The sequence below is a fragment of the Centroberyx affinis genome, unplaced genomic scaffold, assembly GCF_046629955.1.
Source record: "Centroberyx affinis isolate AG114_WGS23_722 - 3 ecotype Tasmania unplaced genomic scaffold, CSIRO-AGI_Caff_v1 ptg001895l_1, whole genome shotgun sequence".
Lineage (NCBI taxonomy): Eukaryota > Metazoa > Chordata > Actinopteri > Beryciformes > Berycidae > Centroberyx > Centroberyx affinis.
This window is the reverse complement of record NW_027280262.1, coordinates 97,982-115,120: the sequence shown is the minus strand read 5'-3', so window position 1 is coordinate 115,120 and position 17,139 is coordinate 97,982. Positions and strand designations below refer to the sequence as shown.

The following is a 17,139-nucleotide window of genomic DNA, read 5'->3' as shown; positions in this document are numbered from 1 at the left end:
AAGTCAACCATGTAATAACAAGCGCCACTGGGAATCTCAAGAGATTTATTGTCAGCTTGTTGTCACTTGTTCCCATTTAACAACCGGTTGCCGATGTCCTTTGGGCATAAGGAAGGGCAAAGCAGGCACACCCAGCCAACCGTCATGAAAACAAAAATGCTTAAATGCTTTCCTTAACTGAATCCTTTCCCCCGGCCGGCTGCACACTCCTATGACTCTCGCACAACGATCAGAATTCACACCGAAACACCACAAAGATTAGCAATATTTTCAACCTTTATTGAAACAGAAATCTGGGATGTACAAAGTCAGCAATAAAAAAAGATGTTTTCACTGAAGCTAACGGCTCTAGTAACATGTACAACCAAGGACTATAACCTCTATTGAAAAAAAGGGACACGTTATTCACATGACAACAGCGAGGTCTAGCTGTCCACTACAATCCCTATTAAGATGACAAGCACAGAATAAAAAAAAAAAAACACAACAACCAAACCTGGATGGTCGCACAGTGTATCCAGTGAGGCAGAGTTGCATAGAAGAGTGTTGCGTGTAAAACAAGTGATCTATCACTCATTAGAGTTTACTGAAACATGGCGTCCCTGCACACATCAACAGGTACATATGACATCATGCCATTCATAAAAACCCAACTAGAACCAGCAGGCAGGGATGTTAGTGTACCCGGTACCAAAAGAAACCATACAGAGGCGGCTACATGGAAACTGTGCCGCGGACATTTGTCCTACAAACACAATGGAAAACATGTCATATTGTATGTTTAATTCTCTTAAAATGCCAAGACTACAATAAATACATTCTTCTAAATGAAAAGGAAATGAAACTAATCCCTCAGAAATCCTAACAAATCTTCAGAATTAAAGGACAAAAAGAAAAGGAAAAAAAAAAAAAATAAAATCACACAACAAGTTGTCTCTCTCCAATACCTGATCATCTTAAGCATGGCTTTCCCATTGGCTCATCTCCAGTTCATGTTTATCGTTTCTAGCCTACTCAATAAAATATGATCTAGAGCTCACTCTCATCATTTATATTAGTGGAACAAAGGTAGGGAATTGAGGTATGTTTTTCACAGAAGTTCAAGAAATTAACCTAAGTAAATTATGACCTGTGTTAAGTATAAAGGTGTGTAAACATCTGCTAAAATGTAAACAGACATCTTGCAATGTGTCAAAAAATGAAAGGGAAACAGTCCAGTAACTTGCAGAAGTCAAAAGCAATCTTGCTTATTCAAAACCCTTCAGATGCATTTACAATCCAACACTTTTACAGCCCATTATCACAAGAAGTTAACCTGCACAAACCAAAAGAAAACAATACTGTGTGATTACATCAAATAAAATGCAATTACTCTAGAATTTGCCATGTTTTTTTTTTTCTCTAACCAAGGAATGTCAGCAAATAATATCTGCCGTTTGAGGAAACATAGAGACAATGGCTCAGTAAAGGAAAAGTGTATGCAAATGTGCAGAAAGACATGAGGTAGTATAATACAAAGCAAGAGGATCCATTCAATTCATTCAGGGTCCCTTTCAGTAAACCACAAGACAGACTTGGGCAAAACCCTCATCCAGATTCCCGCAGTCTTACAACCCTTGCTTACAGGGAAACATATCTATAGAGAAAATAATATTCAGCCATATTTTGTACGTTCCAACATGCTTGAAAACGCTAAGATTTTCCATATTCCAAGAACAAAACATAGCCTATATATTTTTGTGATTTCTGACCACAGACAGAATTACAGCTTATGAAGACCTGCAACTAATTTTAGCAGTGTTCTAAGAGTAAAAGCAATTATGTCTCAACAAGAAACAAATTCTGTGCATAATATTTTACAAATTATAACGCCGCTTAACATTATTAAATAACTCAATGGCATTACTCCTTTAACATGAATGAAAATGGCACCAATTCGAATATAAAAATATGGTAACCCTTTAAATCACAGGCCATTAATTGCGCAGTAATAACCAGAAATAATTAAGTAATGTCCAAATAAAATAGATGTCATAACTAGCTATAGCATTAGAATGACTGTGCTTTTTACCGGGCTAGGCCATCGCTCAACAAATGGTCCACATAAAAAGCAAAAACAATGTGAACATTCTATTGATGAGTCATATTCAAAACTGCCATGTGGGAATTTACAGGTAGGACAGCAAAACAATTTTTCTCAGGTGAAATTATACCACTCCTTATCCTTATTTACACTTTACTTGGCACCAATTCATTTTGGATGCACAGTTTTGGAAGCTAAATCAATGGGGTTTCCACTGCATACATATTTGGAGAGCCAAATAAAAGAGAAATAAAACGGCAAATCTTGACCCAATTTTTACCTGATCAGCAATTCCAAGGCACCATAGGTAATGAATTTGATTAAGGGGGAGAGGTGCAAAGATGTTGATTATGTCATTTTAAATTCAAATCTCAGGTCTCTCAAATCTCTGCCAACTAACTGCTCTTAACTCTAGACCTACACTTCCTTCTACTTTTTCAGGTAGAGAAGTATCAAATCCTTGATATGAAACCCATACATGGATCATGAATAACCTGTGGGAACTCATTTTCCAAAATGGAGGGTGGGGCAAAATAGCAGGTGGAGAATCACGTCTAAACAATCCAAAAAGAGCCCAAGGTGTAAAAAGCAGCAGAGTCTGTAGACACGCTCTGTTGAAAGGATGTCAGTGCCAACACACCTGTGTGTCTAGTTTGGGAAAAGATACATTTGTAATTTACTTTAACAGCATTTGACTTTTCAATATATGTTAATAACATTTTCACTTTATGCTGTGTTGACTAGTAACTCAAATATGTGTTGTTCCAACTACCCACATTTGTGTTTCTAGAAAGTTGCTGAAAATCAAACTCCTTTTTAAGAGTGCAAGGCCACCGTCTGTGCATTGTTCTGGTTGAAAGGGGTGGAAACCAACCACCAAAGCAAAATAAACACATTCCGGCGATTTTCAACTTGGGCCTTATTTTCCTAGCTTTTGCCATCATGCCACTTCTCCCCAATACAATCCAATGGGGCAGGAGAAACTCAAACAGTCGAACCCAAAAGCATCCAAAAGACAATTTAACACAATAACACTCACTAGAGTCTGTTCGAGTCTTCAATGTCTTCGTAAAAGTCTGGCAAATATTCAGCCATTGTAGCCATTGTAGTTAGTGTAAGCTAGTCAGCAAGTAGAGAGTTCAAGTATACCGAGAGCGGGGTAGTGCTAGACTGTAGACGACACCGTCAAACAAGGAAGTGTGTGAGCTGAACGCTAAAAACGTATCAAATGGACTATTATAACTGAAATGTTGTGTGACAACTGTACAATCGCAGCTATTTAAAGATATGTGTAACTGCAGTGAGTGTTATTGTGTTGAAAGGGCATGTTTTAATTGATTTTTGGGTCTGCGAATCTGCGAATGCCTGCTCACTTCATTGTATGAAGGAAGTTTACTGAAACCAGGCAATGTGCTTGTAGTTCTTTGTAGCTTTTGCATGTTTGATCAGAGAATTTGAAAACTCTCCATTCTGCATCACAAGATCTATTTAACTGTGCAGTGGAAATACAATGTTCTCACCCTGCGCAAAAACGTATAACTTTCATTGATGGAAACATCTTTGTCTTGCTACGGCATGATGCTAATAGCTGCTCCATTGGGCGTTTCGTCTAACAGCGTATTGGAAACAACGCTCCCTGCAAACTGGGGAGAACATAGCTCTACAGTCAAGTAATTAACAAAATGTTGATCACAATCTATCGGCATGATGGCAAAGACAAGTAAAGCATGGCCCAGGTTGAAAATAACCGGAATTATCCTTTAGACAAACATAACCAGCCTACCAAGCAGCAGACAAAACTTATAGCAGATAGTCATTTCTCGCTTTATTACAATATTTTAGGGCAAGATTAACATTCTTTATCAAAATTGGCAGATGACCACACTGTAAACAAGATCAAAGAAAAAAAAAATTTCCATTTCAACATCCAAACTGCAGAGGTGTCAATTCCTTTGCTTCTCATTTATCTTGACAGAAGTTTCACAGTCTTCAGATTAAAACAGGGAGAGTCTCACCGATTTAGCAGCTCCAGGAAGTAACACGTGTCTAGAAAAGAGACAGAAGAGAGACACCAGTCAGCAGCAGTGTTTAACAAGTCAATTATGTTCCCAGAGAGAAACAAAGATGATGTTTGGCCTTCAGCTAAACTGGTTTAACGTTGTATTTTAAAAGTCTTGAATAGCAACAGCACAAACTGCGGGTCAAATCACTGGACCAGCTGGGAAAAAGTGGTCAGGGAAACACTCTCCTACAAACAGTAGCAGCATGTATTTTTGCCATTACATGATCTTTATTTGTAGTTTAGTGTTGCTTGCGTTTGCCTACAGAGCTGGTTCTTCTGCTTGCAGCCCAGGTATAAACAAACATGTCCAGCCTCCTCCTAGTGAAGCCATTGTTGCCAGCTGACCTGGACAACCAGCCACTCCCCATGGGGGTTTTGACTCAGCGGCCAGCCGGTTTACACAACCTCAAAACCTTGTGTGTGACAGAGAGGCAGATGGAAAGACGTTACCAACATTAATTATATATAAAATAAGAACATTACAGGCTGATTGAAACAGCTGAAGCTTTCTTGCACAGCTGTCAGGACCGGAGATTTACAGCGGCCTGTGAACTCTCTCTAGAGATGTGCTGAGTGAGTCAGTGCAGCAGTGCTCTGCTGCAGTACATTATGTCTGACTCATTTACAGCAGCATCTACTGCAGTGTGCTCCGTCTGCCGCTCGCTCACACACACACACACACACACACACACACACACACACACACACACGCTAACTGATAGTCACACTCACTGCATGCAGCAAAAGATAGCCTATTAGTTGTCCCAGGTCTCAGAGTATATGTCGAACTGGAAACGGTGGAATTCTGTCTTGCCGATAGCAGGGAAGTCTAATGGATACTAATGTGAACCAACAGTGACTCTAAAACTGGCACAATAAAAGCAGCACAGGCATTTACTGGACATGATGAAACTCGAGCCAAAGCTCGGGTGGGACAGACTGAACCATTAGGAGGTTGTTACTGAGGTCACAGGCCTGGTATCAATCACGCTGAGAGGGCAGCTGAAGCGGCTGAATCCAGGGCCAGAAACATTTACAAATAGCCCAGGAGGTCCTGGACTCCTCCTCAGACGAACAGACTCGTATGGTGTTTAACTGTCTGACAGCATGTCGCGCTGTAAACCACTATGTCCAGGATTATCATCGGGCATCGTGAACGGCTGAGCAGCTGGAGACCCTGATGAATTCTGCCGCGCAAATCGTCCTTTGTTAAATCTGCCAGTACCAACGTCGTGTGAGTGGGTTGTTTTCAGATACAGTATGTGCCTGGCCATGTTGTCATAGATTTCCTTTGCAAACCTGTTATGTAATTGGTTTAAAAGAGGCATGGGCGGGGATTTAGAGCTTCGTCGTGCAGCCCACAGAGACAACATGTTGTGATAGCCATTGCTGACTCGTCATTTTTGTGCAGTAGGGAAGTTTGGCTGTCGGATTAATTGCCTGGATTCACCCTTTGTCACATCGAGGCAAGAGACCGTGCCCTGCTGCTGATAACAAGGCTACCGGGTACACAACATGCCTATATGGAATGAACTATTGATGCTGCATCGTGCCATGCAGCATAAACACTCGCTTATGTTCTGGAGGGAGGCTTTATCTCTCCTGCACTTTATAATGGGATTGCTTCTGGTCAAATCTGGGTTATATGAGAGTTATTTAGTCTTTGAGTTTGACACTGTATACTCTGCCAAGAAATCAGTTAAACCTTCTGGTTGTACATGAATAACTATTTGAATATTAGAGAACAATAAAGGTCATGAGGAATTCTGTTCGAGACTTCTTTCACTCATTCTTCTTTCACAGTGATGAAATCAAATATGTTTGAAAAAAATCACGTTGGGCCAAACAGCCAGAGTTGGCAGTCTTGATCCCATTTATCTTTGATGTTTTAGACAGACAGTTTTAGAAATTTTCTGCTATCAAACTGTACTGTAGCTAGGTCTGAAAGATATTGACAAAAATCGAATTACGAATATTTGACAGAATATTGCAATGGCGATTTAAACTCTGATTTATTTTATCCCAAGTTTGTCTTTTAGAACTTTATAATTGTTTACAGCAATGTGAATTTGTTAAAAAAAAATAGGCCAAAATGTCAGTGTCCATGATTTACTGAGGTTGAGTATGATGAAAGATTTTCCCCAATATTGTATGTGACCCATGGACCAAATTCCAAATATCCCCTCTCTCTTAAGCAATTCATTTGGAAATTGCAGAAGTTCATAATGCGATTCCGATTTTTTTTTATCCAATTGTAGCTGCACTGAAAATATCAGCATGACGTCATGTTCACTACGTTTGGCCAAATATCCACGGGAACAAAATGGATCCAGAAATGTAAGGTGCGTCACCAATAGCCATTTTAAACAGTGTTACAGTGTTTTATGGTGGATTTTTCCTTTAAAGCCTTTAAGCCTTGAGGTCAAACGGGGAAACAAAGCATGAGTAAGAAGTCTTCTTACAAACATGCTAGTCACTACTGGAAAGAGAAATGTCTAGTTCCGGGTTAAGCCAGCGTAGTAAAGTGCAGCATCAATGTTTGGTAGACGTGCAGGAAGCTAAGTGGGGGATGGAGGAAAGACTGAATGAGGTGGGGGGTTGGGGGGTGCAGTCAGGCAGTAAGCAGAGTAGGAGGGAGAAGGTCAGTAGGGCAGCTGTACAACCAGTGGCTTGTCCCTACCCCCACCCTGAGCACATATGCATTCCTTCCCATCCCCCCACAGGGTCACGACACATGACGTAACAAAAAGGCAGGTATGATGTAACATCAGGATTCTGGTGGCTCATTTCAAGAACACGCATGACACTATACTACTATGTACCAACATGAATTATCATTATTAATACTGAACAAAGGGAGCCTGCAACCATCCACTCTGCTTCTTCAAAACACAAGCATCTGTATGTTGATGGATCTGTGCCCCCAGGGCCAGGAGCGGCTGGAGGTTTCGTTGCATAAGAGGCGTCCTAGTTAGCTCTGGTAGAACACACACCAGCTTATCCAGGCAAGACGACTGACAGTGTGAGAGCACATACACTGAGGTGACTGCACTGCAGGCCCAGACACTAAATATGTGCTGTGGGCAGGAGGCGAACAGCTGAGCCTTTAGCTGCCCCCACCCCCCCCCCCCACCCCCTACCCCCTACCATTCACTCAAATTATACTTCTGCGTCCAAGTTACGCTATAGCTAATCTAAAGCAGCGACGTACCAAAAAATATATATGTGCAAATATGGCTATATGTGCAAATATGGCTCACACCGCAGGCCTTCATCCAAATTGCTGCTTATGTGATTTTGTTTTGATCACTGTTCATATGAATTCTGGGATGTCACCCATATCTGATACCAACTGAACTTGTACCTTCACTTCTCCCGCTTGTTTCGACAATATGTGCCTTTGAGTTTTGTCGGTATTGGGGCGTCCCCCCAAATACCAATCAAGTCGCTATTTGGCTTTCTTTTCATTGTTGTTCTTTGTTGTCCTCCACGCTAAAAACAGGATGGGATGATATATCAAAATTCAATATATTGCAATACAAAAATGTGACAATACGTATTGCGGGACAAAAAGAATTGCGATATTAACTACATTTTATTCTGCTGTAGTAATCACAAATGAGACAATTTCACAAACTCTGCATCTAAATTATATTATTGCACTTTGTAATGAAATATTTAAATTGTTTACATTCTAGCAAGCCAATGCCAGAAAGATTTGTGGCTCAGAAACATAATTCTGCACAGTCATACTTTGGTATCATTGAAATTGTATTTATTACATTGTATCGTGGTTGTATGAATAGTGAACCCCATATCGTGTACTGAATGGTATTAGGGCTGCACGATAGTGGAAAAAACTGACATTGCAATATTTTTATTTTTCTGCGATATATATTGCGATATGAAAAAATACAGGAATTTTCACCAAATGACTTGAATAGCTCTATAAAACCATGCCCCTTTAAGAAGGTGGCCTTGTGGGTAACCAGCGCGGGTGACGTAGTAGGAAGTGAGTGTGTTTTTAGCCGCAGCCAGAGTGAGTTGCAGGATGCTAAGTAAAGTTACTGTTAGCGGGAAAAGAGCATAGAACATCACCGAGAGGCCGTGCATTATGTTCCCTGCTGTACCGAAATAAAGTGCCAGTTCTCCACAGCAGAGTTGGTCCGGACTCTTAGTAAAAAGCTTGTTACCAGCTACGAGCCAGGCTAAGCTAAAATAGGCTAGCACAACACCAGAGGCTTCCCAACTACGGTTCGGAGCCACGAAAGCTGGAAAGATAACATACGCTACTCTTATAACAAATCAGAGTAAATTATGTTATATCAGACAGCCTTCTCTTGTAGATTAGTCATGGAGAATGAGAACCGTGCGAGTTTTCCTTTTGTATCAAGCAGCAAAAAAGTTGTAGCATGACGTGTTTGAGTTAATTTGCCTTTCTTGACATCGCACGTCCTGCGATGTGACTATTGCGCATGCGCACATCGCGATGACGATGCTGAAATGATATATCGTGCAGCCCTAAATGGTATCATGAGATAAGCATATCATCCCATCCCTAGCTAACATTGGCTCAACCAAGCTGCCGTGGCACCAAAATTATGACAACTGTCTCAAGTGAATGATACAAGATTTACTTACCATGGCAACACCGACAAATTCTGATTTGAGCGTTCAAATACAAGTTGCATGTACACCTATTGTATAAAATATCAGGGACATCTTCCTCATATTGAGTTGGAGCCCCTTTTGCACAATCCACATCTTAAACTGTCTCAAAGCTTAAAAATCCTGATCCAACGTGTCTGCTTCTCTTTTTCTACATGTCATGCTTTGTAATTGGTATAGATTTAATAAGAAATAATGGTTTTTACCTGGATTCACCTCATCAGAGTACTTCATGCAAAGAGCAAGTGTCCTTAATATTTTGTATATTCAGTGCAGGTTGCATGCCTTAAAAAAATGTGACTCCATGCAGCTTTTTGCTGTTCACACTGCATTTTCAGCTGCGGCGTGAACATAGCCTAATGAACAATATACATGCAGCATTGACAGATGAAATAAGAGGCAGTGTAATTCATAAACAAGCCAGAAGACAAAACATAAAGTACATCCAAAACATCAAAGAGGTGAAAAGGTGATTATATGAAGATAAAGGGATGAGTACCTGTAAAATAATCCTGTTCATGCAGGACACATAACCTGGTCCATTCTGGCCTGCAGCTCGAAGGCATCGGGCCGGTCCTGAGGGTTGACAGCCAGCATGTCCTGCAGGAGTTTCCTCACTCCGTCAGACATGGACGACCTGCGTTTCTGCGGGATGTTCAGTACCATCTTTGGATTCTCTAGAAGTGCCTCGCCCACCGGCACAATGTCCGTACCTTGCCTCACGTACGTACCCAGCAGCTCCCGCTTAGACTCTGCATCAATGAAAGTAATTCTCTCCAACATGGCCCAGATGATGATGCCCAAAGCAAAGATGTCGGCCTTGGCTGTGTAGTGGCCCTCCCACACCTCGGGCGCCATGAAGAAGTCTGAGCCACAGGCTGACGACAGCCAGAACTTGTTGACGTTGACGTTTTTGTTCTTGTCCTCGCCTTCTCTGCCCTCACCGGCATTTCCTAAACCAGCACAGACTTTACTCAGGCCAAAGTCCGCCACCTTGAGGACCGGAGTCCCCGACTTCTCCGAGATGAGAATGTTGTCAGGCTTGAGGTCTCGGTGGACGATGCTGTTTTCATGCAGGAAAGCGACAGCGCTGGTGAGCTGGAGCATGAAGCTGTTGTTGGTTCGCTGGTCGGGCCGCCGAGACAGGATGAACTGGTTGAGGTCGCCTCCTTCGCAGAACTCCATAACGAACCAGAGGTAACAGGGCTCCTCTGGAGGACTCAGCACTCTCTCACCTGTAATGAATCCACACCGCTCAGTTACACACTGATGCGTGATACACATTAGTCCAAGTAGTTAAATGTGATGAGAAGAAAAAACTATTTTCTGTCTTAAACATTTTGATCCCAAGGCAAACTATAACAAAACATTAAATTAGAAGGCATACAAAATGAATGGCTCAAAACAAGAAATCAAATACTATTGATTACTTGGAAATATCACCAAGAAAGCACAGTGGGCCACTTCATAAAGATTGGGTTTAAGTGAGCCAAAAAACACAATTCTATATTTTATTTATCTAATTTTAGCAAACTAGTTGTGTGTTTAAAGTTTTTTAACTTTTGAGCAAAATCACATGGCATACCTGTGCTGAATGCGTGACAAAGCAGCATGTGTGGTTGAGAATGGCAACTATACGTCTCATGATCTCAGTGGACCTATAGACTTTATCTATTTGGGTGTTCTAAGAAAAGGCCAAGTCAGGCAGTATTTATCTGAACGACAACAGGCTGAGACTTTGAGGAACCAGTTTAAAGCAGCTTAAACGTGCTTTGGAATGTATCACAGATTCTTGGCAAGGGCAAAATGTCATGCTGTGACTCTAGTAAAGTAAAAAAAAAAAAAAACGAATCTTGATTGAACTGCGAAAAGTCAATAAAACCTGGAGTTGCATCTATTATTTGTAGAAGGTCAGCCTAACTTATGTTGTTTGAATAACACCACACAGGTTATTGTTGGTGCTGCACATTTCGAATAGCACTGACAGGATCAAAACACACAAGCATAAAGCAGGTATGACTGCTCATAGCTAGATACTGATAGGCAACAACAAATCACTGACTATTTAGACTGCTAAGCATCAAACTGTCATTCACATTACTAACATTGTAACCACAATGTAATTTGTCAAAAAAGATCATAAAACTAGCTCTGGTTAAGCACAGGTGAAAGAGAATAGCCAATAATGTGAGTTTATAGTGCTACCAAGAGTAAAATGGAGGACTAAAAGAGAAGGACACACCTTACAAAATAAAGCAACAAATTTATTAAAGTGGTGTTTCAGTTAAAGGTGCAGTGATTTAACACAGAGTGCAAAATACCTCTCTGAATACAGCCATTGCAGCAGACTCCATTTTGGTGAGCCTGTAGGACCTCCCTCACAAAAACTACCCATCCCCCAGTGAATCTGTGTCATGGCGACAATAACAATTCCATTTGAAAGGACATTTTATAAGACAAAAAGTACAGGTGTACAGGCCGCACAGCCACTGGGCCCATCTTAAAGCTTGTTTTGTGCTAGATTTGTGCTTATCTTAAATTAAACTATACCCATAAAGGCTGTTTAACACTGGTTACTGACAACCGATTTTTTCCTTAAATTAAGCGCCATTTAAACGACATAAACTAGCATTTAGCCTAAACCTTAAACCTTCAGCATACAAATTGCCTTTAGGTCTCCAAAACGTACATACAGCTCAAAACAATAAATTACGAGACTAAATAACATTGTCTTAAATAGCTTTGTCTGGGACATAGGTCATGGTGGGCGACAAGACCTCTGGGAAGACAACATTGTTTCAACTCAAAGAAAACCGTTTTGCTCGCCCGAAATGCGTACTGCATGAGCAAACGAAGAACGTTGAACGTACATTCCGTTCTGTTTTGTATGGCGATACAGAAACGCAAAACTACATTAAAAAAATCTGCCAATTTAATGTTGTGTTGTTTACCGGATGAAATGCCAACCTCACAATAGCCTTTTCTGAAGCGTTAAGAGGTGCTCTTCAATTCGGCATACATCAAATTCAACAAGCAGCACTTATTTCAATTAAAAAGATCACATTTTAGAATTGGTTCACACTGCTAGCTACCACCCACCAATGTGTATTTTGGTGGAAGACGTAGGAATAGCAGGGGAACCAACTCTAAAAGTTTTAAATTTATGGAAATAAGTGCTACGTGGCGAATCGTTTGTATGCCGAATTGAGGAGCGACTCCTAACGATTCAGACAAGTCTTAAGTAATATTCAAGACGGATTTATGTTTGCCGATAAGCAAGTAAACTTTAAGCTGCCTGATTTTGAATTGAGTTCGGCCTAGCGTCTCTCCATGCCAGAGAAGGGCATGGCTAGTAAAACATGTACTTGGAGCCTGTCAAGTGGCCTAGTGGTAAGTTAAAGCCTCACCTTTGAGTGAAGTCTCCACCAATCGAAGGTACTGTTTGGACCGTTTGTTCCCATGACTCATCTTCTGGGCCATACCGTTTCTCTGCAGCACACACTCCTCCAGCTGCACCACATTTTGATGCCGTTTCTCCAGACTCGCCAGCGCCCAGAACTCCTGCAGGGCGAGCTCCACGTTTTCTGGCGCGTCACATCGCAGTTTCTTCACGGCAACTTTGGCACCGGACCTCCGGGCCACCGCTTCGTACACGACGCCGTAGCTGCCCCTTCCCACCTCCCGCAGCAGGTTGTAGCGGGGCGCCATAACCCTCCGCTCCAGGCTCCCGTGTTTGAAGAGGCCGGTGTCCTCCTCCATGTCATTGTCTTCCGTGTTTCCCACGCTCAGGCACCGCAAGACGCTGGCGTTGTCCAGTCTCGCGGACTCATCATCTCGCACTCCGGTTTGTTGTTTGCAGCAGGCTCGCGCGCTCCTCGTGCGTCTCCGCCGGTTGTCACCACCAATTGTATCCATACGTCCCTCCGTTCCTTCACGTTTCGAGCATAAAATCGAGAAATGTCCACATGGTGTCACCGACAGCAATGACAGTATGGTTTCTCACTCACTGTGATTTGAAAGTAAATATGTAGGGATCACACAGAGGCTGCCGAGGTCCCAGTCACTGCTCTTCAGTAAGCTGAGGATAACCAGTGTCAGACTCGCAACACAACGTCCGGTCACAAACTTCAAAATAAAACCCTTACTGATACGCGTTTGACAAGTTTTTTTTTTGAGTAGGCCTAAAACAAAGTGCAGAAGTGAAAATAAAGCGTGCATTCGAGGAGGAATCTAGTAAATGAACATACAGCTGCACCATAATAAGTGCTGGTATATGATGACATCCATTTGGTGAATATTAATGCTTCCCCCCCTTAAACGTCTATCTTGCTTCTATACCTATCTTCTATCTATCTTTATACAACCTACATCAGCTTGATACTACTTATTATGATGTATACTATGATTCATAAAACACTCACAAAACATGTCAGCCTAAAAAGGTGGATAATGAGTTTTGGTAGGTTTACTTTCCACTAAATCCCTGCCTGTAGACCTATGCCACATCAGGGAATAGTTGCCTGATATCAGACAGAATTGTCAACTCGTTACAATCAGTCAACTCGGTGGAGTGGGCGGATTCAAAGGTCTGGACCCAGGCAAAATGAATAGGCTTACCATACACTATGCTACAATATTACCTCGCGCCATAGTCTATTTATTGTACTGATTCCACTTGATTACGATTCCACTGCGTATTTTGATACGGTTTTGCTGTCATGCACAACCCAACACTCGATGCCTCTCTTTTTTTGCAAAAAAAGGAGACTTTTATTTCGTGAAGGAAAAATCGGTTTACGTCCGGTGTTTTCCAGGCTCAATCTGGCAGCTTGACGCAGCTCTGGGGAATCTGGTTGCAGAGTCCGGGCGCTGCCATTTCGAAAAGAACACGGGGTACCGAATGAAGTTGAGAACAGTTTATATCTCGATAAACAGGCCTACCGCAATTTGCAAATTTGAAGTCACTTTGGCGAAGTCTGAGAACATAAGGAATGTTTTTTTTTTTTTAAACTCAAAGTAGTCTACAGTGTTCGACCACCTGGGCTAAAGCATAACATGCATGTCGCGTGTCCATTTAGACTTGAGATAAGGCTTATGTGCATATAAATATTCCCCACGCGCGTGCTGTAATATGCTAACCACTCGGTTCAGTGAAATAAGTGATTTATTCGTCATCTCTGTCAATTTTACATCTGTGTTTACACCATGCTCCCCTCCAGTTTTCAACGAATGGTTCCTTCCGTCCAGCATGCTACTTCACGTGCGCGCGGTGTGCTGAGACCAAACGACGAGGACAAACTGAGGACAACACGTGTCAGAGCACGCGCATACGTGACGTCAGAAATGGTGGCCCACATTTATTACACTCAACCATGCCAAATTTTGAACATTCAGTGCAAATGTAAGCAAAATATATTTTCTGTGATTTATGTCTAATTTGTATGTATTCTCAGGTAATTTTAATGAATGCAGTGATGTGTGATGTGTTCTTTACTGTTATATTGACCATACCCATAATTTTGTACATTTTCTAAATTTCTCTTGTTCAATTAAAAAAAAATGTTCTTTGACTTTATCCTTGAGTCCATCACACAATCAGTTAGAATATGACAAGTGATTACTAACCCTCACCCTAATTATTTGTAGAATAATTATAATTAGTAAATTATAACATCTATGTATGACATTCATATCTTCTAATAATGATAGAATTCAGTCTTAGCTTGTGATATATGACAGAAAATAGCATAAATTCAGTATAACTCACTGCTTACGACATCAAGAAAAAAAAACAATCAAATCACAGCTTTGGTGTAGATTTGGTCATAAGCACAATATTTGTGTCTCACAACCTTTTATACACCGGGAAATTGTGACATTATCCAGTTGCTGTGTCCAAGGGGCAGGCTTTGCATTTTCCTATTGCATGGAGCCGACATGATGTAGCTCAAAATGGACTAAATGTATGGATGAATACAAGTAAAACAGGATAGATATGACAAAATCATGTTGGAACTATACAACTTGTTGGTATAGGAGTCACAGGTAATGTGATACTTTATTGATAACTGGACACTCGGAAACTGAACATTGATCCTCTTAGGTACTAAGAAAAAAGATTCAGTTGATTTTATCCAAATAAACACAGTTTCCAGAAAATGTAAAAAAGTAGACCCAACAAATTTGTTTGATTTAAGATCAGCTAGTGTCTGACTGTTATTGGATCTAACCAGATGAGGTATACTTTTATTAATTCAGTTTGATGCAAAGCGGTCATTTAGATGCTAAGAAAACAATATAAGCACATAGATTTAAATCCATTCATTCAGTTTATTTGAGCTCTATTTGAGTCAGTTTCATAAATCGTAACACTTCATTTAATGCAACTTCATACATGAAAATACTGCACTTTATTGAGAACGACTTCATCCAATTTGATGGAAATTTGTCATACAACTGAAACACGTAAACCTTCCAAAATACACAAAAAATAGTCTTGTGAGTGCAAGTCAGAAATCTCAGCACCTGCCCATGTAGTCACTGAGTGATTGGTATTGACCATCAACCCTATCAACCCCTAGATATATTATGGTCATTGTGTACTATGGGGCAGGAACTTACTTATCGACCCCTTCAAGTAAATCTAAAGGCCTTTTTCTTTCAGTGTGGTGGTGGATATAATCGACTGGATTTGTCAGTTATTGTCCGACTCCTCACATGTGTGTCTGTGCCTTTCTTCCCTCTGTCTGAGAGGGAGAGAACAGGCTTTTCTTTATCCTCCACTGACATCATCCCTTATAAAACAAAGTACAGATGACTTCAGCTGTCCGCTCTGACGTCGCTCCCTGGTGACAGAATGTCTGGGCCGTAACGTCTAGAACTCCACTAAATAAATATATCTTTTCTTTTTTCATTCCTGCACACTGGAATGTTTGCTAACATGTCAATTCTCCCACTTGCAAAGCGGCAGCCTCCGTAACGGAGGCCAAAAAATAGCATGTGAAAGAAATGCTGTTTAGGATGTTGGACTTTCCTATCAGCACTTGAACGCAGCATAATAGTTATGGCTAAAATATGATAAGCATCCAAAAGGGTAGAAATCCTAGATCTGGATCATCACCGAAGTCTAATCAGATGATCCTTGGACCAAGAGTGATTTGTCCACCAAATGTTAGACGCATGTGATGTGTGTGTGTGTGTGTGCATTGACACAGATTTACATTGCATCTGGAATTAATACAAAAAAAAAATACTCCTAACTGTCATACATGCACAAAAAAAATATTTTCATCTATTCATTACTGAAATATTTAGTTTGTATTGATGCTGCATATTCAGTTTCAGGTACCATGCACCCCCTTGTGCACATTCACAGAACTACACCCTGCACCCCTACACCAATACACCAATACATCCAATTATTCAGTACAATACACAATCTTAAGCACTGTTCCCAATAACAGGGCTTTATACTATACAGGCAGCATGAAAAATGTCCACATGCTTGATTCATTTTACCATCACTCCTGTGACATCATTAGTTTTTCCTCTACTAATATCTTTTTTTTTTCCCCCCAATTATCACTAGGCTTGATTTTGGGGAAAATGTTGATGACTGAATGATGTTAAGTCCAGTATACACAGACAGACTGATCCCAAATAATGGCTGTGTGCCTATCCATGAATACTACATTTTGTTCCAGTGGTTAAAATACACCCACCACCAGCATCAACTTTGTGAATTTTGAACTTTTAATTCAAATTTTTGCTAACAAAAGTTATTCGATTTTTCATATATATTTAGCTCATCACATCAAAACGGCAGATAGGTAGCTAACTGCTGAAGTCCTCTTTCTCAAATGATTAGCATTTCTCTAGCAACAATTGATATAAAAAGTAATTGAAGGACAAAAATTCACAAAGATGATGTTGGTGGTTAGTGTATTTTATTTCATGGTTTATTTCAAAAAGTACAGCTAGTAATCCTCTGTGTAGCACATAGTTTATTTTTTGCGTTTCTTGCAAATCCCATTCATATTTTCCATAGGGATTTTGCTAACTTTATAGCCGACAAAATTATGTCAGACTTAACTCACTATTGCATACCATAGACACACAATATAACCCATGTAGGAATAATTTACATAATATAAGATAACATAAGATACATAATAGTAATTTTTAGTAATTTAAAGCAAAATACCGCTCAATTTAAGAACTAACAATGACAGAGACACATAAACAAGACTCTACTCTGTTGACACTAAATCAGAACTCAAGTTTTCTACCCAAACCAATTTCATTTTCCAACACTTAATACCAACCT

The 17,139-nt window shown here is 40.6% G+C and overlaps 1 protein-coding gene across 1 annotated transcript; it reads right to left on the bottom strand.

The window, feature by feature from the left end:
• Window positions 1-278: 278 nt before the first annotated feature.
• On the bottom strand, window positions 279-12,814 carry LOC139653210 (serine/threonine-protein kinase 35-like). Its single transcript, XM_071530187.1, has 3 exons — window positions 12,221-12,814; window positions 9,313-10,048; window positions 279-4,129 (listed from the first exon to the last, which is right to left on the bottom strand). Exons 1-2 carry the CDS (start codon window positions 12,726-12,728, stop codon window positions 9,330-9,332), a joined length of 1,227 nt encoding a protein of 408 aa, XP_071386288.1. The 5' UTR covers window positions 12,729-12,814; the 3' UTR covers window positions 279-4,129; window positions 9,313-9,329.
• Between the last annotated feature and the right edge of the window lie 4,325 nt (window positions 12,815-17,139).

Coding starts and splice junctions, on each gene's coding strand:
- LOC139653210 (XM_071530187.1), bottom strand. CDS start 12,728: ATGGATACAATTGGTGGTGACAACCGGCGGAGACGCACGAGGAGCGCG. Junction 10,049..12,220: donor GGTGGAGACTTCACTCAAAG/GTGAGGCTTTAA, acceptor GATTCATTACAG/GTGAGAGAGTGCTGAGTCCT.